The sequence below is a fragment of the Dermochelys coriacea genome, chromosome 1 (assembly GCF_009764565.3).
Source record: "Dermochelys coriacea isolate rDerCor1 chromosome 1, rDerCor1.pri.v4, whole genome shotgun sequence".
Classification (NCBI taxonomy): Eukaryota; Metazoa; Chordata; order Testudines; family Dermochelyidae; genus Dermochelys; species Dermochelys coriacea.
Window position 1 is genome coordinate 258,519,222 of NC_050068.2, and position 26,562 is coordinate 258,545,783.

The following is a 26,562-nucleotide window of genomic DNA, read 5'->3' on the forward strand; positions in this document are numbered from 1 at the left end:
CTTCTCCCCTCAGGAGAATTTGCTCTTTTTCTGTAAGCAGCTGCTCGTTTTAAATAGAGTTAGAGATAGAGTCTGTGTTAGATTCCTGATCCACTGGGCACTTAACATCCTCCTTAGCCTCCACCAAGCGTTCCCAGTGCTGAGGTGCACACCCTTTCAATGGTCTAAGCCAAGACAACTGACTTCAACCCTGTCTTTTGTTCGATAGTTTAACGTTCATCACAGATGACCACATGAGATCCCTCTTCCATTAAGGAAAAGAGCATGTTCTGGGCTGGGGCCCAGTTTGTAAATCCTTTAGTACTCAGATTGTGAAGCCTTAGATACCTGCCTCAATTACATCTTTTACAGAGAATCATAAAGGCAACATCCTCAAGAGCAGAAATACTAGAGAAAGCCTCACTGAGATCTCCGTCTCACGTGGCTGAATCAGGATGCAGGATCAGTGGTTCCCCAATGGGCAAGGACACACACCCCCAATCTCCAAGCCCCTGGAATCCTGCCAAGGATATTGTGAAATCATCCTTTCAGAGCCAATCAACCTGACTGTCCTCTTCTCCAAAGCCAAGTGTCATGGGCAATAAGGAATCAGCTCCTTTTACAAGCACTACCTCTACCTCTGTGTTCAGCAGTTGAAGCAGGCCCACAGACTGCTTCCCATTACAGCATCAGAGTTCTCCCTCACTGGTGAAGACGAAAATGTAAAGAAGCCCTAGGCATATTCCTCTTTCCATTTTACTCTAGCCATACATCAGCCATGTCCTTGGTGCAGAGCAGCCCATCCCTCCTCAGTGCCAAGTGCTGCAGCCTCTTCTACCTTGGTTACTTCAGCATCAGGACCCTCTGCATCGGCTGTTGCGTCTGTGTCTTCTTGGGACCTTTCAGCACTGAGGAGGTCCACACCTCCCTTCAGCTTGGGCCTTACTACTACTTCCTCAGCACAAAATAAAGAAGCCTCCACTTGCCCCTTTCTGTTGTCCCTGACATGCTATCTATGTGCAGCAGGTTTTTGAGCCAGAGCACCCCAGAGTTAACCTTGTTGTTGTCAGGACCAGGACCAAGGTCCATCCTTGGATCTCTCAGTTCCAGCATCTTCATTTTGGTGAGCCTCCTTTTACCTCTTGAATGCCTCCTGCGTCCTGGGTTCCTCCTGGCGTATTACCTCCGTAGCGTTATGGCTCAGTGATATTGTAGGCTCATGTGGGTTCCATTGCCTGTACCTGAAAGGGGTTGAACATCCAAGAAGACAGAAAAGAGGCCTGGATGGTTACACTTTCTTTTCCTGTGAGAGCTCCAAAGCATCTCCCTCAGCAATTCTGCTCCGAAGAATGGGAGGATGAAAAGACTCGTGTGTATCCTGCCACAGGACGTCCTCATTCCTTCTATTCATCCCCAGATGACACTGTGGTTCCTTCAGCAACTTCTCCTAATGACTACAAAAATACTTATGGGGAGACCTGCTGAAATGCTAGACCTGGAGCTGGCAGCTGAGCAGAGAAAGTCTCAGTTTTGTGCCACATATTACAGGCCATAGTAGGGTAGCTATTCCCATAAATGAAGGTGTTCTGGAGCCCTGAAAGGATCTGTGGCTCATACCAACTTCCCTTCCTGCAAAAGAGCTGGCTGAAGGTACCAAGTTCCCTGAGGTTTGAATGATTTTGCAACCACCCAACCCGCAAGAAAAAAAACAATAATCTGATTCTCCTTGTTCAACACGTAGGGAGAGAAATCCAAAGAGGTTAGATCTTCTGTGGGAAAAGGCATACTCCTCAGCCTCCCTCCAGATGAGGATATCCAGCTACCAGGCAGTGTTAGCTAAATACTGCTTCCTCACCTGCATGGGAACTAGGAGTGCAGGGGGTGCTCCAGCACCCCCAGGTTTTACTCAGAGCTCTGCTCCCAGCCCTGCACCTGGGGTCCTGGCTGCCAGCCCCGTGCCTGGGGCTCCACTGCCGGCCCTGCGCCCAGGGTCCCGGCCCTGCGCCCAGGGTCCCGGCTGCGAGCCGCGTGCCTGCTCCAAGCTGTGGCCCCAGACTCAGCCCCCTTATCCTCTGGGAAGTCCCCTCCTCCCAGAGAACCAGCCCTGCTCCCAGCCCCAGCTGAGGGGGCAGGGGCGCAGACAGGGGTAAGGGGACTGGCTTTCAGGACCCCCACTATTAAAACTGTTCCAGTGCCACTGCTCACCTGGGATAAACTGTCTCACCAAGATCAGCTTCCTGAGGCTGTTAAGAAGGAAACTAAGTCAGGGATAGCAGAGGGCCATCAAGTGACAAAACATGCCTTCTAAGCAGCTTTCGATGCAGGTGATAGCAGCTAGAGCAGTGGCCATACCTGTGATGATGCACTGATATTCCTTGGTCCAGTCTTTAGGTTTGCTTGAGAGGTCCAAAGAACCATTGAGTACCTCCCTTTTGAGGGGCCCTGTAGGATAAGTATAAAATTAAAGAACTAAAGTTAGCTTAAGTTTGGTTAAGAAAATACATATGTGTTGTAAAGAAAGGCCATGATGAGCAAGTAGAAGGAAGGCTTTGGAAATAACGAGTTATAAGGCCAAAAAGAATAAAGTAGGGAGGATGTCTGATTCAAAGAATAACTAGTAAGATAAGGGAAATTTTCTAAAAAGAAGGCCTCTGATCAATAGGGGTGACTGCAGATGGCTTTAAATCACATAGAGTCTATCTTACAGTGAAAAGAAAAGGAGTACTTGTGGCACCTTAAAGACTAACAAATTTATTAGAGCATAAGCTTTTGTGAGCTACAGCTCACTTCAGCGGATGCATTTGGTGGAAAAAAAAAAAAAAAGGACTAAAGGTAAAAAATCCATTACAATCTACATACCACACAGACTATGCTGACAGCTTGTGCCATACACTCTCAAAGAAACTGCGGAACCACCTGATCAACATCCTCTACAGCAAACAGGGAGTTTGTTGTTTTTTTTTTTCCCACCAAATGCATCCGATGAAGTGAGCTGTAGCTCACGAAAGCTTATGCTCTAATAAATTTGTTAGTCTCTAAGATGCCACAAGTACTCCATCTCTTTTTGCGAATACAGACTAACACAGCTGCTACTCTGAAACCTATCTTACAGTGAGCTAACATGGCCCTTCCCCAACCCACACACCAGTATTAAAGCCTATGTGAAACCAGGTGCAATGGGAAAACTGTTCCATACCAAGAAGGAGGGGAGTAAAGGCCTTGGGCAGAAAGGAGATTGTAAATCTTATCTGGATTAAGAGTGGAAAGAAGGGTGAACTGTCTCCAGCTGTTTTTTTTAGCTGAAGTCAGTAATTGGCAGTGACATCACTTGTTTGTTAAAAGGTATAAAAAGTAAACTCTTAAAGGGTTCATTGCTAATACCTGTCTGACCATGTTGGAGCTGATCGATATGAGTCTGAGTACCCCAGGTTTAGCCCAGTTGTAAGTATCTTGATCAAATGCTTCTAAAAGTTTTGCTACTGTTTGGATATAGTAAATTACATATTAGTTAGGCCTTTTTAGGCATGTTTAGAGCAATTGTATAAGTACCGTTTGGCTTTTTGGTTTGATAAAAGAATTAATGGTTAAATTAGTGTTTGGTGATTTCCCATATCAACATTAATAATTTCAAATATTCTTAATAATTCTAAGAGGCCTAATCTGTTTAGCAACAAAACTAATGATTCCCTGCATTCTCTATTAAAGATTCAAGAACAATGCAGAGGTCTTTAGAACTGTTATCCTCCATCTGCAAAGAAGTGAACTCCTTAGTTTAGATTTTAGCCTCCAGGGTTATACAGGTAACACACTAACAAAAGCCTTTGCACAAGTCCAGAGAGTTACTTATGAGATCAGCATCTGCAACTGCTAACTGGATGACCATGTCATCTGCTGCAAGGTCTTATATCTGACAGTCCAGTCAAGAATCTTGGACCGGCCTTCTCTGTGGACATATTCCCCTCCTCCTGCTCCTTTGGCAACTGCCTTTCTTATTTCCTTGTTGCATAGAGTAGAATTGCCTCAGATCAATTGTTCTTAAAAATCATTTCAAAGGGAAACGTTATCCAATTTCACTCCATGCTGCCTGTATCCCTCTTCCACAACCCTTTCAGGGATCCCTAGCATAAGATAGTGCCAAAGGAAGAAATGTTATCCCTTCTCCACTTGGGTACTGTAGAGAGGCTCACTCAGCATTAGAGCTGGGTGGAGAAAGGTAATTCTATTTCATGGAGGTTGTTAATATTTCAAAATGTGGTTTAATTTCAAAATTCTCCATGAAAAGGAATGGAGCCCCATCTCTGGAGCAGTGTCCTTTAAGTGCTGCCCAGAGCCGAGGACCCCAGAAGCCTGGGGTTCCCAGCAGCCCATCAGGTGGGCTACTGAGGAGCCAGACAGGCAAGTTGGGAGGAAAACAGTTGACAGGCAGGGTTCCGTGGGAACTTCAGTGAAATTGCACCATCTCTGCAAAATATTTTGAATTGGCAAATTTGGAACTTTTCCCACCAGCTCAACTCAGCAGTACAGTGGAAATAAAATAACAAAAATAAGCAATGGAAATGTTTAAAGCACTGTACAGGTATTAACTTAATAACACCTACCATTTCCTAATGCCCTCTACCAGTTGCCTACAAGAGAATCCACATAGGCAATGCCTGAAGAAAAAGTTATTTACCACAGTAACTGTAGTGATCCACATTATTCTCTAGTATTTCAGTTTTGTGATAGATTCTTGAAACAGTAGAAGGGAAAGACAGTATGGGCCCTCCAGAAAGTCATGAGCTTGTGCATGCAAGGAGCCTGCATTTCACCTACAAGTGGGATCCATGCAGGCAAATCATCTCAAACAATAACCGTTATGGTAAGTAACCATTTTGTAAGTTGTGCCCTTCTGTAAAGAGTGGGCACACCACTCCTGAGCTATGAGAGGGAAGAGTGGATGCGCTACTTCCAGGAGCTCTGATAGTATGGTGATGAGCACTGTATAAGAAGCTAGATAAGGCCACGTCTACACTACAAAATTATCTCAACCTAACTTATGTCAGTATACAGCACCCACCATTATTAAATCGCTTGTGTGTGCACACTTGGCTCCTTGTGTCAGTGGTGTGTGTCCTCACCAGGAGCGCTTGTATCGATTGTATTGTCAGTGTGGAGCATTGTGGAATAGCTCCCAAAAGCCAGTAACGGTCAATGTAAGCAATGCAGTGTCTACACTGACACTGCGTTGACCTGTTTCAGAGTAGCAGCCGTGTTAGTCTGTATGTGCAAAAAGAAAAGGAGTACTTGTGGCACCTTAGAGACTAACACATTTATTAGAGCATAAGCTTTCGTGAGCTACAGCTCACTTCATCTATTTACATCGACTGTGACTGCATTGCTCGGGAAGGTGGTGTTATTAAATTGGCATAGAGAGGCACTAATGTAAATGGGCACCAAATAAGTGGAGACATTCCACAGGCAGGTCAATGCAAGGCAGCTTAGTAACCATGTCTTTTAGACTAGGCCTAAATAAATACGATAGAGAGGGGAAGATAATGGAGCTAGTCCAGATATGCTCCCTTAAGTGCAGTTGCTGGACAAATGCATTCACACTCTTGGTGCCCTGCAGTGCATTAGTCCAGCAACTACATTGAGGGGAACATCTCCAGGCTAGTAAAGAGTTGGGGAATGAGCATGCCCTCAGTCCCCAGTGGCAACACCTTCAATGAGTTAAAAGAACGGAGATAAAATCATCCCTCATTTAAACCAGTGCCATTTTATTCAGTGGGGTTATGTGGTTGCAACTGAGGGCAGAATTTGACCTACTAAGAAGAGAACAGGTAATTGACAGGAGGTGGGTACAGAAAAGCTGCAAACTGAAGAAGAATAAAGTTCAGATCAGGAAACTAGAGGAGATGCAGCAAGGCTGTGAATTCATTCTGATTGTATTCCCTTGGTTGTTTCCTTGGTAGATAAGGTGTCAGTGCCTCAGAGAAGGACCCCCACAGAATAGCCAACCTAAGCATTCAAAAATCACAAGTCAGTCTCTCCGTTTCTGCTCCGCCCCAACCTAGGATCCCAGGATTGGGAACTTCCAGCTATTGTTGTTGTTAATGTACTAATTGTTATTATTAATGCTCAAATCAATTTGTTAGTCTCTAAGGTGCCACAAGTCCTCCTTTTCTTTTTTTGCGAATACAGACTAACATGGCTGCTACTCTGAAACCTGTCATTAATGTGCGGAGACTGCTCTGGGAATGGCCTCAGGCATTGCAGGGTGGGAGAAAGCGGAGATGTGCCCCACGAGAGCGGAGACACGGCGCAGGCGGGGATGCAACTCCCCGAGGAGCTCAGCCCTGCCCAAACCTGAGCCAGGGTGTAAAGGGGGAGCGAGCTAGGGCTTGCATGGTGCATACTGTCGGTTACACTCCTTGAAGCTGAGGGCCACCTGGACAAGGTCTCCCCCACGCCCCGGCCCGAATCCTTCCCGGATGGGGCGTAGGGAAGCGACATCCCTTCACCCCCGGCCGGCCAGCTCGGTCTGGATCGCTCCCCCGGCCAGCGGAGCAACCGAGCCGATCTGCAGGGGGCGCAGCGGCGAGGCAGCGTACCGGCCGCCGAGCGGAAAGAGCCGGGCGGAGCTTGTTCCCCGGAAGGAGCAGCGCTGCCGGGCCGGGGCCGGGGCCGGGGGCCGGGATGGGCCGCAAGAAGAAGGGGGGTAGCGGCGCGCGGCTCCGGCGGGCGGTGATCTTCGATGAGGACAGTCGGCGGTGAGTGAGCGGGGGCCCGAGCCGGGCTCCAGGGGCCGCAGCTGCCTGGTGTCACGAGGGTCCGACGGCAGGGACGCCGCCGGCCCGTCCCCACGTGGGCGAGAGGGGCAGCTGCCCGCCTCGCGTCAGAGTCGCCTCCTCGCCTGTGCGTGTCAGGGGGCAAGGCAGCTGGATCCCCGCTTCCTCCACAGGTGCCTCAACACGTGTGTGTGTGTGGTGGGGTAGCTGGACTGCACCCTTTGCAGAGGTGCCTCCCTCCACGTGTTTCAGAGTAGCAGCCCTGTTAGTCTGTATTCGCAAAAAGAAAAGCAGGACTTGTGGCACCTTAGAGACTCACAAATTTATTAGAGCAGAAGCTTTCGTGAGCTACAGATGCATCTGATGAAGTGACCTGTAGCTCACAAAAGCTTCTGCTCTAATAAATTTGTGAGTCTCTAAGATGCCACAAGTCCTCCTTTTCTTCTTCCCACCACGTGGGAAGCGCGCGCCCACACCCACAAAATGGGGATGTTTCTTCTCTCCCTGTCCCTTTCTTTGTGTGCTGAGTGAGGAGGGCCTCTTGAACTGGTAGGAAAAAGGTGGGCTGTGGGCCTCGGCTTTGGGAATGCTTTATGCTGGTGGTCCTCCTCCTCTCTACTCTGTGGAGAGCTGCAGGCCATGCCAGATTGCAGGTTTTCTTCCTCTCATTCCCCACCCCTCTCTCTGGGGGCGGGAGGGGCTTCTGCAAGGGTCGGGGCTTCTTTTCTGTTCAGGATGGCTGTAACCTGCTCCGTGTGCACTGCAGGGAGTTCCTGACTGGGTTCCACAAGCGGAAAGTGGAGAGGCGGAAAGTGGCCGTGGAGGAGATCAAGCGAAAATTGAAAGAGGAGCAAAGAAAGATGAAAGAGGAGGTACTTTCCCCTAGGTGATCTATGTGGTTAGCTGGTTAGAGATGTTTAGTTCATGGCAGTATGTTGTGGCAAGGGACCATACAGTAGTTGTGGAATAGCTGGAGTGTTTCAGGGTAAGGTGTATTGGCAAGACAGGGTGCTGAGAGGGGAAGAAGGACTGGAATAGCTGGAGGTTCTGCAGCATTTGGATGGAGCAGCAGAGCTGCATGGTAGCTCCAGGACTATAATAATGGGATGCATTAGTAGGGTAGAATTGATGTGCACTGGCACAGCTGTGTATGGAGGAAGATTACACCATCTGTCCTCACACTGGCTCTAGCCAGTGCTGTATATGCAGGACAACTAGACACTCAAAATTTATTTTGCAGCCTAGTTGTGGAGGAAGGGTGGGGGCATGTTTTGGGTAAGGGTTTGGAGATTGTGCTATGGGTAACAGCTGGTAAGACTGGACTTGACTGGTTTCCTTTTTAGCGGCACAAGGAGTACCTGAAAATGCTGACAGAGAGAGAAGAAGCCCTAGGTGAGTGTTTGTCTCTTGTGGTGGATCTGTACCCCATGATGACCAACAACTCAGTTGATGTGGAAAAAAACCCCCAAATGACTGGGTGCTGAAGCAACAAGGAGAGGTTTTTAACTGAGGGCCAATCTGATTCCTTAAAATTTTATCCCCTGCTGTCAGTAGACACGTGTCCAATCTCTCCTTCATTGGTGTGCTGTGAGTTGGGAGCGAAGCAGAGGCAGCCCACTTCACCCAGCGATGATTTTATTGCCCCCTGTGTCTGACTGGGAAGCAATGTTGATGGGCTATAGAGAGGAATCCGTCAGCCACCATCTTTCCAGGCAGAGACTGTATATGGTGGGGGTGGGAGGTATAGAAATCAGCAATTGGGAAGTGATCTGTAAGGCTTTGCCAAGATGTGAGATCCCCTGTACGGAGGGAGAGAATGTTTGTTCTTGTTGACTCCACTCTCTGCCTCTGTGGCTTCGAGTGCCGGCTTCTTAGTCCCGTAATGCTTGGTGCAGCAATTGAGGCACCTACCCATATAGAGCAGGAACCGGTCAGGGTGAGTTTGGCCTGGGAAGCCCATTTGCTTTGTGTTTGTGTTGTTCACACCTTTCCTGCATGGTATGTTTTGTTGACTCTGCAGATGAGGCTGATGAGTTGGAACATTTGGTGACATCTCGAACAGAATCTGTGAGCATTGATCATCCAAACCACACTGTAACAGTGACTACCGTCAGTGACCTGGACCTCTCAGGAGCACGCCAGTTAGGACTCAGTTCCTCTGGGGTACGACTCTCTGCTGTGTCTCTGTCCAGTCCCTATTGTGTCAGACTCAAAAATCTCCCAAGCTGGTTGGATGGGACCAACATTCCCTAAATATGACAGTCCTTTGCGTCTACTGGGGCCCCCAATAGGAGGAAGGATGGGAAAGGAGACTAGCAACTTTTACGCTCTTCGTCAGTTGGCATTGTTGGTTCTTGAGTGGGGGGGGGGGGGGTAAACTTTCCCGAAAGGCAGCTTCACACCCAAAATTAAGTTCTCGTATTCCATAGAAACTTAGTGTTGGTGAAAGGTGGTGAATTGATAGTCCTGGTGGCTGCTGTATCCCCAGAGCAGGTATGACATGATTAGCAAGTGTATAGACTTTCCTACGTGGCCTGACCACTTGGCTTGAGTCCTGTCTTGAAGAGATCATCTCTATGGTGAGAGGAATTTGTCTCCGTGACCCACTTAGTCCTTGGTCTCTCTGCTGAGACTGCAAATGAGGAATCCAGTTAGTTCCAGCTGTGGTGGCTTTTTGGTGTATGGAAACCCCAGAACTGAACTGAGACCTCAAACTCATTTCCCAAGGGCCTTCAGGCAGTAATTGGTTGGAAACGCCTTGTTTTTTCCCTATTGTTACTTGTACCTTCTTGTCAGCTGTTGGAAATGGGCCATCCTGATTATCACTACACAAGTTGTTTTTTTGTTTGTTTTCTCTTGCTGATAGCCAACCTTAATTAATTAGTCTCATTACAGTTGGTATGGCAACACCCATTTTTTCATGTTCTCTGTGTGTGTGTGTGTGTGTGTGTGTGTGTGTGTGTATATATATGTATATCTTCCTACTGTATTTTCCACTGCATGCATCCAGTGAAGTGGGTTTTAGCCCACGAAAGCTTATGCTCAAATAAATTTTAGTCTCTCTAAGCTGCCACAAGTACTCCTCGTTCTTCTTGTGATCACTGTGAGCCTATGGATTTGAACTAGTAACATAGACACAAAAGGTTCCCTGTGTGGTAGAGGGAATCCTACAGATCCCCAGGGACATCTGCCCATCCAGAAATCCACCCTGATGTCTTTCAAAAATGAAGCCCTCTGATTCATCATGAAACTCAATTCTGTGTCCCTTTAGACCTTAATTACAGGTTGGGTCTTGGAATGGAACAGAATAGTGGACCCCTATTGGTCTGAGAAGCCCTTCCTTATGGCTTACTGAGACATTGGGAACCAGGCAGTGGAGGATTTGAAGAGTTGGAGAAACAGGTGGTCTATGAAAGGATCTTTCTTTCACCAAGTTGTCAGAATGAGAAAGCTGTGGAACCACCTAACGCTGCTCAAACTGACGTGTTGTGTTGTGTTAGGGAGGAGGTAGTGGATCAGAAGAAAAGGAGACATTGAGTGGATTCACAAGTACATTGCCCAAGAAGTCTGGAGATCCCTTCCTGTCCCAGAGGTGGGTATAAAACTAGACTCTTTCCTCCCACCCCAAACAATTGGGTAGCATTCTACCACCCTCTAACTTGGATATCTGGAGTATTCATGTGGGGAGACAACATAGGGTTTTGATGTCCATCCTGGGCTTGCTGTGGTGTTTTGTTAAGCTGATGCCATGCTCATCAGCTACCAGCAGAGGGCACCTGTAGAACACAAGCATAGATGGGCCATGGTGCTCCAAAGCTGGGTTTGAGGGGTGTTTTGCACTGATGGGTAAGAGTGTTCAGTAATGTTAATCCCTGTTGGTAGCAGCAGAAGGGTATTGGTGCAGTCTGGGTGGAGTCCCGCCCCCTCCTCAACAGATTTGCAAAAGGAGATGGTTTGCCAATCAGGTGACTTTAAAGCTTAAAACTGGCATTCTCGACATTTTCTAGTGCCCAGGATTCAAAGCTGCTTTGGTGGCCTTACAGGGCGGTATTTAATGCTAAAGTGTTTGGGCTATGCTCCATTTTAAAAGGGATTAAAACTTTATTCAGCATGCTTAGACTGCAAGTTCTTTGGTATAGGGGTCATCTTTTTGTTCATTAGGTTGACCATAATGAGGTCCTAATCCATGATTGGGGCTCCTAGGTGCTAGTGCAATACAAATATTGAAAGCACGATGCCATTCATCACCACAAGCAGGCAAACTGCCTTTGTGGCAGAGGCTATAATCCCCTTCTGTTTAGGCACCCCTCCATCCCAGCTAGGTCTCAGGGCTTGTCTACACTGTAGTGCTTAGAGAAGATGCTACCTATGCCAATGGGAGAGCTTAATCCACCTCCCCGACAGGTGGTAGCGATATCAGTGGGAGAAGCTCTCCCATCAACATAGTGCTGTCTACGCAGGGAGTTAGTTATATCAACATAAGTCTGTAGTGTAGACCAAGCCTCAGACTTTTTCTCTCTCTCCTCTACAGGATCTCTTCACTCACTGCCTCGCTGCACGCACGCAGCCGGAAGAAGCCCAAGGGAAAGCAGCTCAGACGTGGTCAGGACCCACACAAGAAAATCCAGAAACCTAGTGCTGGACGAACCAGCAAGTCCCAGCGCCGGAAACTGACTGGCAAAAGAGGGCACAACCAAGACTAATAGACAAACTGAAGTGGAAATTATCTGCAGGGCCAGGCTCTGTATTTGGCAATAGTCTCTGCCTGACGTGAATGCCCAGTTTGTTGTGGATGGGACCTTGTTTGGATTCTTGTTCAACAAGCTGTACAGCCATGCTCATCTATTTCTTCTCCTGGTTGGGGCCAGTAAACGCTGGGCCAATCATTTTTCACTGTAATTGCATGCAGTGGAAGGTCTGTTACAGTCTCGGTTGGTGGGCTGTGAATCGAGCCTGGACCTGCCTTTTCTGCATAGGTCCCCCGTTCCCGGAATTTCCTCTTCCCATGGAAGCAGAAGAAAGCTAGTGTCTTCCCTTACAGAAATGGAAGGGTTGGGTTTGGAGTGAATGATATCGAGGGTTTACAAGAGGAGGGAAGGTTCCACTTCCACCCATGCTCTGTTGCATTGACTGTGCATCCCTCCTTCCTCAAGAAAGCTGGCACCACTTTGAGTGTCTCGTGCTCTTTGTACAAAGCCACATGCCTGTATATAGATAACCGGGGTGAGATTGGTAACTTCCCTGGTGTAAATCTTTATAAATATCACTTGTAAGAGCACAAATGTGTGTGTGCCTTATTGGAGGTGGAATAGATAGTAGACTAAGCCCAGTTCCAGCTGGGAGGAAAGGGATGGGTCCTGTTGAGGGATGAGGAAGGCCTTGAATTCTCCAGCACCTAGCTCCTCAGGGAGGGGAATGCATGTGGAGATGTTTTAGTGGCAGTACTGAGATAGGCATGGCAGGAGTGAATTGCTCCATTGGTCACTGAAGGTTGCTATATTACATCTGACAGTGTGACAGTTTAGAAGAGTAAGAAATCCAGTGCACTGGCCCAGCTGTGCTGTTGTGCCCATGGTGATGGCAGAGATCTCCCCAGGCCTTTGCAGTGGTCGACCTCTGACCTCTTGAATGTTTGTGCCAGAAGGGAACTGTTTGTTCTCCCATGGCTTGACTAGAAGATTTTTGGCTAGTCCAGGGGTTCTCAAAGTGGGGGTTGGGACCCTTCAGGGCGTCACAAGGTTCTTACATGGGGGGTCGTGAGCTGTCAGCCTCCACTCCAAATCCCGCTTTGTCTCCAGCATTTATAATGGTGTTAAATATATATAATTTTTTTTTAATTTGTAAGTGGGGTTGCACTCAGAGGCTTCCTATGTGAAAGGGGTCACCAGTACAAAAGTTTGAGAACCACTGGGCTAGTTTATGCTGCAGGGGCTTCGCTGTATAGCTGTATCAACAAAGCCTCCTAGTGGAGACTCCGCATTTTGCTGCAAACGTATAACTGTTCACCGCGTAGTTAAACCACCTCTCTAGATGACCTAAACTGTACGACTGAAGGACTCCCATGTAGACATATCTTGGGGGGGTTGGGGAATAGCTCTGTTGGTCAGGGATGTGCTATTTTTTCACACCCCTAAGCAACATAGCTAAGCTGGCAAACTTTGTAGCATAGGCCCAGCCTGTGTCTATAGGAGTTGGTGACCCCTGATTATGGAATTTGGAGAGCACCCACTAAAAGAAGATTAAAAGGGGAGGGAGCTGCCCAAAGAACATTTTGCCAGGTCAAAATGTTCTCTCTGCCCCTGGTCAGCTCTTCACCCAATGTTCTTATCCTCCCTCCAAGAAAGCAGCACCATGACTCTAGCTCTGCAAGCCCTCTGGGCACTGAAATGACTATCACCCTTAAGATAAGTTCTATCTGGTGACTTTAATGTACCAAATCATTTCTTCCCAATTCCACCCCTGAAAAAATTCTGCCAGAGTGAAGGAGAAAAGGGCTAAATGTGGGGGTAGTGTCACCATTTGTTTTCTAGCTGCCATGCTAGAAAATTAACCTCTCTGTGGCAGGATCTATGAAACCTCACTAGGTGATCCTGTGCTGGAAGAGTTCTGATCAGCATAAAAAGCCTGGGTGGGGAAAAAGCACTTGAGGAGTTTGTTAGTTTTCTCCTCTTTACAACAGAATTGTAGTCTGATGGAGACAAGGTAAGTTAAATAAAGGGGCAGGTGTGTTCCATTTTGTGCTATATGGAACACACAGGAGTGGGAGAGCAGAAGTATGGCTTTATGGTTAAAGGACTGGTCTAGGAATCATGCAGAGTGAGCTTAATTCTAGCTCAGTCACAGACTCCCTGGATGACTGGCAAGACACTTAACCTCTGTCTCACTTCCCCATGGGTAAAAAGTGGGTGATAATCCTTCCTTTCTCTCACCCATTGTCTGGCTTGTCTGTTTAGATTGTAAACGCTTTAGAGTGGGGATTGTTTGCACTGTATTTGTACGGTGTCTGCCACACTGGAGCCCTGATCTTAATAAAGGCTTCTAGATGCCACTCTAGTACAAATAAATAATGAGGAGCTGCCAGTCCCTGAGGCAGTCTAAAGACAGCCGTGTAGTTGTAAAACAGTAGGTGATAAACTTATTGCAGTGCAGGTAATAACTTTGGAGAATAACTAATGGCACTTCTGTAAAAACTAGAACAAGATAAACAGGATGCACATTAAATGGATTAAAAGCTGGCTAACTGATAGGTCTCAGAATGGAATTGTAAATGAGGAATCCTCATCAAGCAAGTGTGTTTCTAGTGGTGTCCTCTAAGGATCCGTTCTTGGCCCTATACTTTTTAACATTTTTATCAGTGACCTGGAAGGAAACATAAAATTGTCACTAAAGTTTGCAGATGATGCAAAAATTGGAGGAGTGGTAAATAATGAGAACAGGTCACTGAGATACAGCAATCTAGATCACGTAGTAAACTGGGCCTAAGCAAACAATTTGTGTTTTAATGTGGCTAAATGTATACATCCTAGGAACAAAGTGTAGGCCATACCTACGGATGAAGGGACTTTATCTTGGGAAGCAGTGACTCAAAAAGATTTGGGGTTCATGGTGGATAATCAGCTGAACAGGAGCTCCCACTGTGGCACTGTTGCTAAAAGGGCTAATGTGATCATTGGATGCATGAACAGGGGAATCTTGGGTAGGAGTAGAGAGGTTATTTTACCTCTTTTGGCACTGGCAGGACTGCTGCTTGAAATACTATTAATGAGTTCTGGTGTCTGCTAGTCCAGAAGGACACTTATAAATTGGAGAGGGTTCAAAGAGGAGCCATGAGAATGATTAAAGGATTAGAAAACATACTTTATAATTGTACTCAAGCAGCTCAATCTACTTTGCTTAACAAAGAAAGTTAAGGGGTGACTTGATTACAGTCTGTAAGTACCTACAGGGGGAACAAATATTTAATAACAGGCTCTTTAATCTAGTGGAAGAAGGTATAGCTCAAGCCAGTGGTTGGAAGTTGAAACTACACAAATTCAGACTGGAATTAAGATATAAATTATTACCAAGGGGGTGTGTGGATTCTCCATCAATGACAATTTTAAAATCAAGATTGGATGTTGTTCTACAAGATCTGCTCTAGGAATTATTTTTGGGGGCAGTTCTCTGGCCTGCATTATACAAAAGGTCAGATTAGATTATCACAATGACCCCTTTTGGCCTTGGAATCTATATAGGTGGGAGTGGTAGCTACTCAGGTTTCATAAAGTGAGCTTTCATTTTAACACAACTGAATTTGTAGGCCCTAAATTTGTGAAGAAAATCTTAAAAGCATGAATGAAGTGCAACCTTGGCTCAGTGTTGTCTTCCTGAGTCTGCAGCCAGCCTGATACAATAGATCTGAGAGCTGTGAACTACCCCACTTGTCTCAATAGGATGTTAATACTGAACCCAACAATGGCCATTTAAGTGTCAAAGTTGACTATTCCATGGCCAATCATCTTAGTAGTAACACCCCACTCCTGTGTTTATTTAATATCTCTAAAATGCCTTCCCAAAAGTTGCCCAAAACTCCAGCTCTCGCTACTGACAATGTCTTTCCTACAGTTTTGTGTTGTCCACAGAAAAATCCATGATATGTGGAAACAATGTAAATATGGGGATTCAATGTATTTATAGAGCTGACTATTAAAATCACTAGCACAGGTCTACTATACAAAATGTTACTCATTTTCATATTTAATTCATTATCCACCACCCCTATTTTGTAATGTAAATTGTCACTGCATGGTCTCCAGTCTGTTGTATCAGTCATACAAAATCCAGGGACCTCGGAGTAGGATTTGGAATCAGACTGCCCTAGAGTAAATAGGTCAGGTCTTGGGTGTGAGTGGTTAAGGACGGCTAACTGCCAAGTACTGGCCATATGTATCATGCAGGCATCATTTGTCTGTAACTAAATTTTTCCAGAGGTTAGTCAGAGCCTCCCTCAAGTGTAGGCGCATTGGTTTTCTTTCAGTCATTTATAAATACATTTCAGCTTTTAAGGAGAAAATGTCTTCAAAATTTACCATCACCTGTAGAAATTAACATGCCAGTCTAGCTCCTCCTCTAAAGAGGAAATGTGATCATCCTCCCCCTTATTCACATGCATGCAAACTGATATGCTTGTGCATACATGGTTATATATGCATGCATGTTAGCTATACATGATGGGTGCAAGCATGCACCTAGGTTATGCACTCTTGTGCACACAGGTTTATACGTGTGGGCACACATGCAATGGACTTTTGCATCTGTTCAGCTACACTTCGGTTTATTTATGTCCACGCTTATGCATAGGTTTGCAGATGTGCTGGCAAAATTTTCACACTTGCATGCTGTTGTGGAGGGAGAATTCTGTTGAGAGGATATGCAGAAACTTGCATTGTCACTGCTCTGGAGTGACTTACCTCAAGCACATCACATTGTTTTTATCCTACTCTTGGTTTAGATTAAAACCAGGCTGAGGGGGGGAAAAAAGAGGTGAGGTGGGGGAACCAATGAAATACAGGAGACAAGGGCCCCCTGAATCTGGAGAGAGGAGACTTGATGAATTGAAAAGGGAGGCAGTTTTAAATAAGAAGGAAAACGGACCTCTGCATTGCTTTGTCACCTTCCCATCAAGGCCATCCTTCCCCTGATCGTTAGCCGAGCTGGAAACCGGACTAATGTTGCAAAGGGCGGGGGGCAGCCAAAACAACCCACCAACAGTCACACGATGCCCAGTGTCACTGCAACGTGGGCTGCAGAACAGAAGTCAGCTCCTTCCCACTCAACGTTATAACAGCAGAGAAGCGGAGGGGCGTTGCACCCCCATATCTTCCCTCCCCCGCCCCTTTGCAGGGAACCACTAAGGGCGCCGTATCCAAATGAGCTGCCTCCCGGCAGCCAACCAAAAAGGGGCTTCTGGGCGTGGCCTTCCTCCACTTCCCGGGGAAAGTTTACACGCATTGTTTTTTAAAAAAAAGGCAGCGGCCGATGAGCGGGAGCCGGGCCTGAGCTGGTGCAAGGTAAGCGAAGTGCCGAGGGGGTGTGGGCAGGAGAAGGTTGGTTTGGACTAGATCCCACTCCTATAGGGTGAGTGTGTTACGCTGTTATGAAGTGATTGTTTCTATTTTCTGTATGAATAGTCACAGCCCTTAGGTTGAGCTATTTTTGCTAGTGATCTGCAAGTGCTTCACAATGGGTGAGTATCATCCCCCCATTTACAGATGGGCAGCCTCGGGCCGAGCGAGATGTTTCTTCCCAATCAGCAAGACCCCAGGAAAAAAAAAAGTGTTATCCATGGCCTGGAACTGGGAGTGAATGCAAGTGCTTTTCTCTTACTGCCCTTCCAAACAAACCCTCTATGCATGGCACCTTAGAGACTAACAAACATCCGATACATCCGATGAAGTGAGCTGTAGCTCACGAAAGCTGATGCTCAAATAAATTTGTTAGTCTCTAAGGTGCCACAAGTACTCCTTTTCTTTTTGCGAATACAGACTAACACGGCTGCTACTCTGAAACCTCTATGCATGGCAATTTTAAAGACGAAGCTGGGTGACTAAACAAGCTGAAAAACATATCGCGCTAGTTTGGGGAGTCAGCCTATGGGGCCAAGAAGTGGCTATTGTGTGTGATTTACCTGGCACCTGCAGTGAATTAGTGCAACAGTTACCCTAAGAAAATCGTATCTTATTTTAGTTTGGGTGCTTTAGAGAGAAAATTAAACCTCTGGTCAGCAGCACTGCTCTAAGTTCTGATGATGAGAGGAGAAGCTGCATGATAGCCCCAGGGATCTTGCTCAGCTGGCTGTCTTTGACAGACAGTTTTTGCAGAGTAGCAACTGGGTAAGCTGCTCCACAGGAAGAGAGAGTACCCCTGAAGGGGAGGATATATGGCAGCTCGAGTATCCCAGCCCATGCTGAGCTAGGCGGTCTTTGGGAGTAAGGCTCCTAGGATCAGCTTTGGAATTGCACTTTTGGTGCATTGTAGCTAGTAAATATCCCACTGATCTGAATAGATTAGCTCAGGAAAAGGCTAAGCAGGTTTCTAAAGCTCCTAAAGCACTTGCAAATAGTCCTTACGAGCACATGATCACTAAGACCCCTCTTTTGTCTTCTGCAGGAGCCTCAGATCAGGACATCTGCTGGAAGGTATTAATATATTCCATCCCTTTTAAAGAAGACTCAAATCAGGCCGGTCTGCCAGGAATCACTGAGTTGGTGATGTAGTTTCCCCTCCTAAAAGAGCTCCAGATAAGAACATTCCCTGCCTGCCAACACTGGCATATTGATGATATTTCTCCTCCTAAGGAACCCAAGATCAAAACATTCCCTACGGGGGCCGTGAACACCAGGCTGTTAATAAAGTTCCTCCTTCTAAATGAGCCCCAGACCTGAATACTTAAGTATTGAAGTGTCTTGTCTCTTGAGCCTTTATTGCTTCTTTTCTTTGCAGTTCCCTCCCTAAGGCAGCACACTTGAGGAAACATCTTTCCCCGGCATGGGCTATGTCAGAATTTGTAGAGCATGCCCCTTGTGAGAACTTTGAGGCCAATGTGTTTGCCAAGAGCCGATGCCAGAATTGTTTTCGGGCAGTTGGTGCTCACCACCAGCCCAGCAACCAGGTGAGCTTTTCATGTGACCTGGAGGGCTATGAATACTTCATGAGAGGCTCCATTGTTTTGGGCTGTGACTGCCTGAGTTGAGGGGATGCAAATTCTCAACACTGTCGCCCAATGAGGCTTTTTGGATTTCACTGGGGGGGCTGAAATTTCCTCTGTGCACAGAAACCATCATTTAATTACTCCCTAGTGCTCTGATGAATTCTGAGCCCTGATCAAAGAGGGGACTAGTGCTGTACTAGCAGGGAGGGAGGGCTGGAAGTTAGGATTGAGATGCATTGGCTGTTCTGCATGGGAAGTCTCAGGGCTGGAATAGCAAGGGGGGTGGCAGGTCAGGACTGAGAGGCATCGGTGAATAGTGAGTATGGGGGAAAGGTGGGATTGGAATAGCAGAGCTGATACAGATCAGGATGGACTTGTAGGCTTAAAGCTATGCGTGTGTAATAGTGGGGGGTGCTGCCGTATGTTTAAAATTTTCTTTTTGAGGAAAGCCATTGGTGCAGGATGGGGAAAGGATACAGAGCCTTTCACCTTGTCACTGCTTGAAGCAGCCCAAGTTAGTAGAGACTGACAGTCTGATGGCTCCTTGCACCCACATCACAACTGACCCTGATTGGTCCCCTTGCTGATAGTCTCAGCAGAGAAGCCAAGGTCTGAACAGATCATGGAGACCAAACTCTCCTTCATCCCCAGGGCAGGGCAAGGTGCATTAGTGAGGGCTGGTGCCAGTGAGGCTCACGCTGCAGCTGTCCCTGCTATACATGTCTGAGGGACAGAAGATTTTGGTCTCCCAGGCTGTTGATCAGACACATTTCATCAGTGCCAAACTCACTTTAGAAATGCACTGTGGGCCAGGTGTGTCACCTGTCTGCTCCCTGCCCTGCTGCTAGTGGAAGAGTGTGATGCTCCATCCCAGCGTGGGGTGCCCGCTGGTTTCATGTTCACAGAGGGCTTTGTGGTGTTCATTGTTCTCTGGAAGTGATCAGCCCAGGATTATGAAATAGTAATGAGGCTCCTACTCTCTCTGGCCCTGGGCCTCTAGAATTACCACTGCCTTGCCTGTGATCTGCTCAGAGCTGTCTCCTCTGAGCGAATCCCAGTGAGGGCAACACAATGGAGGGAAAGCTGCGCTGACAGCCAGGCTGCTAGGAACCTTCCCCCTCGCTGCTCCTATGCTGGGAAGGTAACTGGGCTTGGGAGAAGGGGGAGACCAGCACCCTGGGGAAATGCCCGAGCCCTTATAGAGCCGGAGAGGGAGGGGCTTTGGCTCCAGTCCTCCCTTCGGACTACACCCTCCTCCCCCAGGAAAGCCTTTGCCTTGCACTATGACACATGGAGCCTTGGCAAAAGTCCTCCAGAGGCTGGGGAATGCAGGCGATCAATCAGGGCATCAGTTCTCATGTGATGGGCAGTGTCTGACCTCCTGAGCAAAGCCAGACTCTGGCATGTCCCACTTGTCTGGTGAGCCTGGCAGGAGACAGCTCTATCAGAGGGCACTTATCTGATCAAGCTAAGTCTTGGGGCTCCCCTGGCAAGGTTCCCCCTTTCTCCCCCTGGCCTGACACCCCAGATATCCCTCTCCTCCACCATGCCCTTCAAGTGTTCACTTGGATTCAGTGCCCCATCCCTCTTTTCCCTCACTCGATCTCTGTCTTGGGGTGACTGCAGCCCTAGGAGATGGAAGGTAACTGCTCCAGCATCCAACAGGGCCTTGCTAGGCGTCTCTCTGGACCGCTGAGGAAGGAGAAGAACAGCTTGAATGTGAGAGATCATGGAACATTGAGGGGATCTAGCACTCCTGGAGGCAGGCTGGTGTTAGGGAGATGCCCTGAGAGCCAGGGTAGGAATGAAAGGAAGGAGGATGAGACTGATAAGAAAGGCAACCTCCCCACTAGCCCTTGGGACGGTGGAGTTACCAGTACTTCCCCTTGCTCCCTGCAGGTGGCAGAGGAACATACTTTGGAGGCCCCATACAGTGGTGCCACCAGTGGGCCAGACCCAGGTGGACTTTGGGACCCCCTGTGTATCTTGGCTCCCCAGTGTGAGCTGTACGTGTGTGTGGGCTTCGAGGACGGGACTGAGGGGTGAGTATTGCACCGTGGGAGGGGAAGCAGTTCCCTGACAGGGATCCCTGCTAGGTAAATAATATGGGGAGGGGTAGATGTCATCCCATGATAGGAGAAGGTAGGTAGGTGTCTTACCATTGATCCCTGCTTGTTGTGCAAGGGCAGATGGGGCAAACTCTAAAAACCCACCATCACCAGTGGCATTAGCCAGGCTCCTCACTGGCAGACTCAGTAGAGGCCAAGGGCTAAATGGGCCATGGAGACTGGATTCCCCTCTTCCTCAGCCTCTCCAGAGCCAGGCTGAGGCCCACTGGCAGAGTGTGACATGTGGGGAGCCCTCACTGGCACTGCCCAGCCTGGCCCGCTCTGGGGATTGAGGAGTTGGGTCTCTAGGGCTGTTTAATCTGGGCCATTTCAGCAGAGCCGCAGTCATGCAGCTCTTCATGCCTGCCCGTGGTAACACATTCAGCTATACAGTCACCACCAGCTGCTTGTGTTTCCCTGCCTCTCAGCTGGCAGGAGAGCTTGGCGTACACCCAACTCAGCAGCCGAGCCCAGGGCAAGCACGGAGAAACCATCACCAGTACTGATATCGGCACCGACTCCAGCACCGGTACCGGAACCAGCACCACATTCTCTGGGGTGAGATGGTATCATCTTGTCTTTTGGATTCGGCTGTTTAATTCCCCTCAGGCCTTAACCCCTCAGCACCAATTTCCCTGGGCTCCTGAGATGAGCAGAACCCAAAAGATAAAGGGTAAATAGGCTCCTATTGAGATATTCTGGGGAACTGCAGAGTGCTGGGTAATTGGGTGTGGGGAGGGATAGATGTTGATGTCATAGGGACAATCCCAAGGGACCTTTAATACCCACAAAGTAAACTCCTCTAAAGAGCACATCAGCTAATGCTGGGAGTCCACATTTATTCTCAGTGCTCAGACCATTCCCCACAGCACCCCCTATTGGCTAAGTCTGAGACAGGAATAACTGATTGTTCCCCCAAGCCAGTATTCCTGCACCATTCCCTACCATGCTTGCTGAAGATAGAGGTTGGCCATGCAGTAACGATGCACTCGCTCTAGCTAGCATGTCTGTACTGCTCCCTGCAGTGACTCCTACTGGAAGAGCCTGGGATTGAAGTGGCTGTGAGCTCCACACGGCACGTGTAGCTGCATCATTCCCCATCGCACCTCCAGCCAGAAGAGGCTGGGACAGTAGCTTTCTGCATCCTTTGTACCAATGTGGTCTGTTTCATTCCTCAGGACTGTGAAATGACTAGGCTGCTGGACAGCATTTTGGGATTGGACAAACAAGACATGATGAATTACGTGGGCCAGAGGAAAGAGGTGCCGATTGGAGCCCAGCAGTCAGAAAGACCCAGGTGGGGTCAGATCATATCCTGTGGATCCTGGAGGAGAGCAGAGTCTCAGAGCTTCATGAAAGAAATCTCCCCTCAGAAAGCAGGTTTGGTTTTCTCCTGCCGTAGACCATAGTTCAGGACATAGGTAGCCCGTTCTCCATGTGGGGTTGGTCTTGGAGTCTCTGGATCAAGACTCTATTTAGATTGTAACCTTTTTGGGGCAGGGATTGTCTCTTACTCTGTACAATGCCTGGCAGAATGGGGTCCAGTCTCAGCTGGTCTTTAGGCACTACTGTAATAAACGTGATAAATAGTAATAATAGAGCCCAGGGTCTGTGCAGTTTTGCTCCAGTGTCCCTGTGCTTCTCAGCCCCACCTGCAGTTCTCAACCCAATGTCTGTGCAGTTCTGGTTTTGAAGTCTTTGTGGTTCTTGGTGTCCAAGTGCTCCTAGCCTGGCACCTGCAGTTCTGAACGCAGCGTCTGCAGGGTACTAGGTCTTGTCCATGTTGTTCTGGATTGTCTCTGGCTCTTATCCCAATATCCACTTTGTATCAGATCTGACCCACTGCTGGTTTTGGCCACGCTGTTCCTGTGTGAGGGAGGGGATGTATCCGCCTCTTGGAGATTCCCTAACCTCAATCTTCTGTTTCCCTCCCAGAATCCAGTCCTGTGAGGCAGAGCGCTGGAGATGGCTGGGGAAAGCATCAGATGGAGAGCAGTTATTTCTCTCTGGAACGCCGGAAATCTGACCCCACCTGGGTCGCCTCCCCTCCACGAGCCAGCCACAACGCTTTGCCCACGCTTAGTGACCCGATAAGGCCTGGCAGGCGTCTCACTTCCTCCATTAGCTCATTGGACTCTGACCTACGTGGGCGCGCGAGGGGTGGTGGCGAGGGGCGGCATGGCCGGGTGCGGCAGGGATACACGGTGTTGGCTGATCTGCCCAAGCCTAAGCGGATCAGTCACAGGGAGGCATTTGAACAGGAACGCAGCAGCTCCCGCACTCGGAGCCCAGGCCGGGCAGAGGTGGAGCGGATCTTTGGATACGAGCGCAGGTGAGACATTGTGTGTGTGTGTGTGTGTGTGTTTAACAACAGGTGAGCTGTCCCAGGGTTGGTATCACCGAAAGCCTGAGTTTTGGAGGTATGTGAGCACCCACTGCTCTGCTGAGTGCCTGCAAGTCATCCCCTCCCATTGGTGCTCACTCTGAGTTAGAGAGCCATGTTTAAACTCAGTTTAAAGATTAGTGTAGCCAGGGCGTGAGGCAGAGCCTCCATCCCTCTGTGTGGGGCCTCCTGGGAACTTCCAAATCTGAGTGTTAAAGTTATAGTGCCCATAGCTGGCGGGGTGAGGATGTGGGGAGAGGAAATGGAGGAAAGAGCAAGTCTAAGGTGTTAGAGTTTACATGGGGAGGAGAGATGACGGTGGATACAGAGCACGAGTGGAAGTAAAAACAGAGTGGGCAGTCTCGTGGGTGGGGTGGGAAATAGGAGCGGTAGATAGGGTGTGGAAAACATTATTGGGGTACAGAACATGAGGGGGAAAAGAGCCATGAGAGGGAGTGGAGAGCATGCCTAGGGATCACTGGGAAGAAAGGGAGTATATTGGGTCTGAGGAGATGCAGGTAATTGAGGAGTGCAGAGCAAGTGGGGGATGGTTGATGTAGAAGAGAGCTCAGAATGGGAGGCGGACATGGGCACAGATGGAGCAGTTCATGTTAGACTCTGATGGAGCTGGGAACCCAAACTCAGAAATATGGTATCACACTCTCTGTCCTACTGTGGCTTGTGAAGGCTAGGGCTGGTGAGGACTCTGGGCTGGGGGCCTCTTGAAGCCCAGACAGAAGCGCACCTGTGATTGTCTTTGTGTATGGTTGTTAGGAAGTCTGAGATGCTGGAGGTGTTCCAGGCCCTGGAGGAGGGCCTCCTGGACCGGCTAGATGGCAAGACCCCACTGCTGGCCAAAGAAGGCCGATTAGGCAGGAGACGGTCCAGCCCCAGCCTGTACAGAGAGGTGAGTTGCTGGACTCATCACCAGCCCCTTCCTTAGCCAGATAGCAGTAGGCACAGCCCAGCCCTGGCTTCCTTTCAGCAAACATCTTCTCAAGCTGTGTCTTGTCCCCATCACCTTTTCTGTTCTCTCTCTGTGCCACACAACTCTGTCTTCTTCTCTTATTATCATCTCCACTCTTCCCTTTCCACTTGATTCCCAGATGCTTCTCTCTCCCTATCCCCTTTCTCTGTGTGTGCCCCACTTCTGCCCCATTGCAAAATTAGACCACTGCTCCGTCACTGGCTGGGTGAGAGGGGCCACTTCTTTACGCATGGGAGAGGCTGCTCTGCGTGTGTGCAGATGCATGTGTACTCCACTGCCCCCTATTGGAGCATAAGATATGTTGATGTTTGAAAATTCCCTCTGCGGGCAGAGCTAAGTGCTGCAGGTAGGTCTGTGCATTACTGCCCCCTATTGTAATACAAAAACAACGAGGAGTCCGGTGGCACCTTTAAGACTAACAGATTTATTTGGGCATAAGCTTTCATGTGTAAAAAAAAAAAACCAAAAAAAAACCCCACTTCTTCAGATGCATGGAGTGACAATTACAGATACAGGCATAAATATATATATTGGCACATGAAGAGAAGGAAGTTACCTTACAAGTGGAGAACCAATGATGAAGCCCAATCCAGTCAGGATGGATGTGGTCCACTCCCAATAATTGAGGAGGAGGTGTCAATACCAAGAGAGGGAAAATTGCTTTTGTAGTGAGCCAGCCACTCCCAGTCCCTATTCAAGCCCAAATTGATGGTGTTAAGTTTGCAAATTAATTGTAGCTCTGCAGTTTCTCTTTGAAGTCTGTTTTTTGAAGTTTTTTTTTTCCCTGAAGAATGGCTACTTTTAAATCTGGTATTGAATGTCCAGGGCGATTGAAGTGTTCTCCTACTGGCTTTTGTATGTTACCATTCCTGATGTCTGATTTATGTCCATGTATCCTTTGACGTAGCAAAAAGTATAATACAATACTGTAATACAATGTACTGTAATATAATGGCCCTGCTGACATACAGTAGTGCCCCTTCCTTTGTAGGCCATCAGTAACAAGATCCAAGGGCTGGAAGTTGAAGGTAGACAAATTCAGACTGGAAATAGCATGTAAATTTCTAACAGTGAAGGTAATTAACCACTGGGACAATTTGCCATGGGCTGTGGTGGATTCTCCATCACTGGCAATTTTAAAATCAAGATTGGATGTTTTTCTACAAGATCTGCTCTAGTTCATACAGGAATCCTTTGGGGGAGATCTGTGGCCCATGTTATACAGGAGGTCAGACTAGGTTATTATATAGTGGTTCCTTCTAGCCTTGGAATCTATGAACCAAATGGTCTCCATGTGCTAATTGCCTCTTTCTCCGAATGTGCATGAGGGATGTGGGATGTTCTCGTTAGAGAACTCATTCCTTTATCCTTCCTCTGGTCTCATCCCTAGGGGAACAAGAGGCTCCCACAGCAGCTGGAGCAGCCCGACAGAGGCCGAGGAAAGGCCCTGCGCTCAGTGAGCCCGGTTTGGCGATCAGAGGAAGACTGGAGGAGCCGAGTGGAATCCATGTGCCACATGAATACAGATAAGTGCCTGGACAGAGAGAGGGGGCCTCTTCAGCCCTCGAATCCTGAAAAACACACAGATAGTAACTGGAAAAGCCAGAGGGATTCCTTGCACCCCACAAACTCCAGGAAGAGCTCAGATAACAGTTGGACTGGCCAAGGGGGGCACCTGTGCTCTGTGAGTCCTGGGAAGCACACAGAGAGCAACTGGAAGAGCCCAAGGGAGACCCACTCTGTGAGTCCAGTGACGAGGACTGAGAGAAAGTGGAAGGGTGCAAAAGAGCCCCTGCACCCTATGAATGCTGGAAAACACATGAGTGAGCGACAGAGCCTAGAGAAGAAACGCCACCCTGTGAGTCTGGGGAAATGCACTGAGCGTGATCAGAAGGGCCACAGCAAATCACTGCGCCCCGTGAGTCCAGCCAGGAAGCCGGAGAGGGACTGGAGGAGCCGGGCAGAGACCCTGCCCCCCAGGAGCCCAGCCAGGAAGCCAGAGGGAGACTGGAGGAGCCAGGAAGAGGCTCTGTACTCCAGGAGTCAAACTCAAAGATCAGAAAACAACTGGAAGACCCAAGAGGAGTGCTTGTGCCACATGAATCCAATGCAACAGCTGGAAAGGGACTGGAGAAGCCAAGGAGAATGTCTGTACTCAGTGAGCTCAGGGCACCAACCAGAGACCATGTGGAAAAGCTCTGTGAGTCCAAGTCAATGGTCAGAGAGTGACTGGGAGAGCCATGAGCGGTCCCTAGACCTAAGCTCAGAGAAGCAATTGGAGAATGACAGAGGCAAAGAGGAGACCCTCTTGCATCAAGTGAGTAGATCTATGGAGGAGTGAGAGTCCTGAGGGAACTAATTACAAATGCATCCGATGAAGTGAGCTGTAGCTCACAAAAGCTTATGCTCAAATAAATTTGTTAGTCTCTAAGGTGCCACAAGTACTCCTTTTCTTTCTGAGGGAACCAGTGGCTGATGGGAATCCCTCCCCCAGCAAATCCAAACCCTGGCAATCAATCCTCAGTTTCCATAGAGCTGGAGAATCCCATTCCTTGCAGCCCCACACAGTGAATAGCACAGAGGTTAGCTTCTCCTCTGGTGTTCAGCTCTGTCCCATTCCTTGTGATGCCTCCTGCTGGCCAGGACAG

General features: G+C 48.3%; 2 protein-coding genes across 3 annotated transcripts in view; both read left to right on the plus strand.

The window, feature by feature from the left end:
- Positions 1-3,313: 3,313 nt before the first annotated feature.
- On the plus strand, positions 3,314-12,023 carry NOL12 (nucleolar protein 12). Of its 2 annotated transcripts, none has more exons than XM_038419648.2 (6): positions 3,314-3,420; positions 7,513-7,618; positions 8,090-8,138; positions 8,767-8,909; positions 10,247-10,338; positions 11,278-12,023. In XM_038419648.2, exons 1-6 carry the CDS (start codon positions 3,371-3,373, stop codon positions 11,447-11,449), a joined length of 612 nt encoding a protein of 203 aa, XP_038275576.1. In that variant the 5' UTR covers positions 3,314-3,370; the 3' UTR covers positions 11,450-12,023. The 2 variants fall into 2 exon arrangements, with proteins under 2 accessions (XP_038275576.1, XP_038275567.1); XM_038419639.2 differs by lacking the exon at positions 3,314-3,420 and adding an exon at positions 6,372-6,728.
- A 4,616-nt stretch (positions 12,024-16,639) lies between these two features.
- LOC119862619 (TRIO and F-actin binding protein) overlaps positions 16,640-26,562 on the plus strand; it is a 36,998-nt gene continuing 27,075 nt past the window's right edge. Inside the window, exons 1-9 of the mRNA XM_043520536.1 lie at positions 16,640-16,795; positions 17,895-17,923; positions 18,228-18,396; positions 20,335-20,477; positions 20,972-21,101; positions 21,722-21,923; positions 22,479-22,875; positions 23,701-23,833; positions 25,305-26,231. Of these exons, the coding sequence (XP_043376471.1) occupies positions 16,655-16,795; positions 17,895-17,923; positions 18,228-18,396; positions 20,335-20,477; positions 20,972-21,101; positions 21,722-21,923; positions 22,479-22,875; positions 23,701-23,833; positions 25,305-26,231 (2,271 nt within the window). The 5' untranslated portion in view covers positions 16,640-16,654. The remainder of the gene's footprint in view (positions 16,796-17,894; positions 17,924-18,227; positions 18,397-20,334; positions 20,478-20,971; positions 21,102-21,721; positions 21,924-22,478; positions 22,876-23,700; positions 23,834-25,304; positions 26,232-26,562) is intronic.

Coding starts and splice junctions, on each gene's coding strand:
- NOL12 (XM_038419639.2), top strand. CDS start 6,655: ATGGGCCGCAAGAAGAAGGGGGGTAGCGGCGCGCGGCTCCGGCGGGCG. Junction 7,619..8,089: donor AAAGAAAGATGAAAGAGGAG/GTACTTTCCCCT, acceptor TTTCCTTTTTAG/CGGCACAAGGAGTACCTGAA. Junction 8,139..8,766: donor AGAGAGAGAAGAAGCCCTAG/GTGAGTGTTTGT, acceptor TTGACTCTGCAG/ATGAGGCTGATGAGTTGGAA.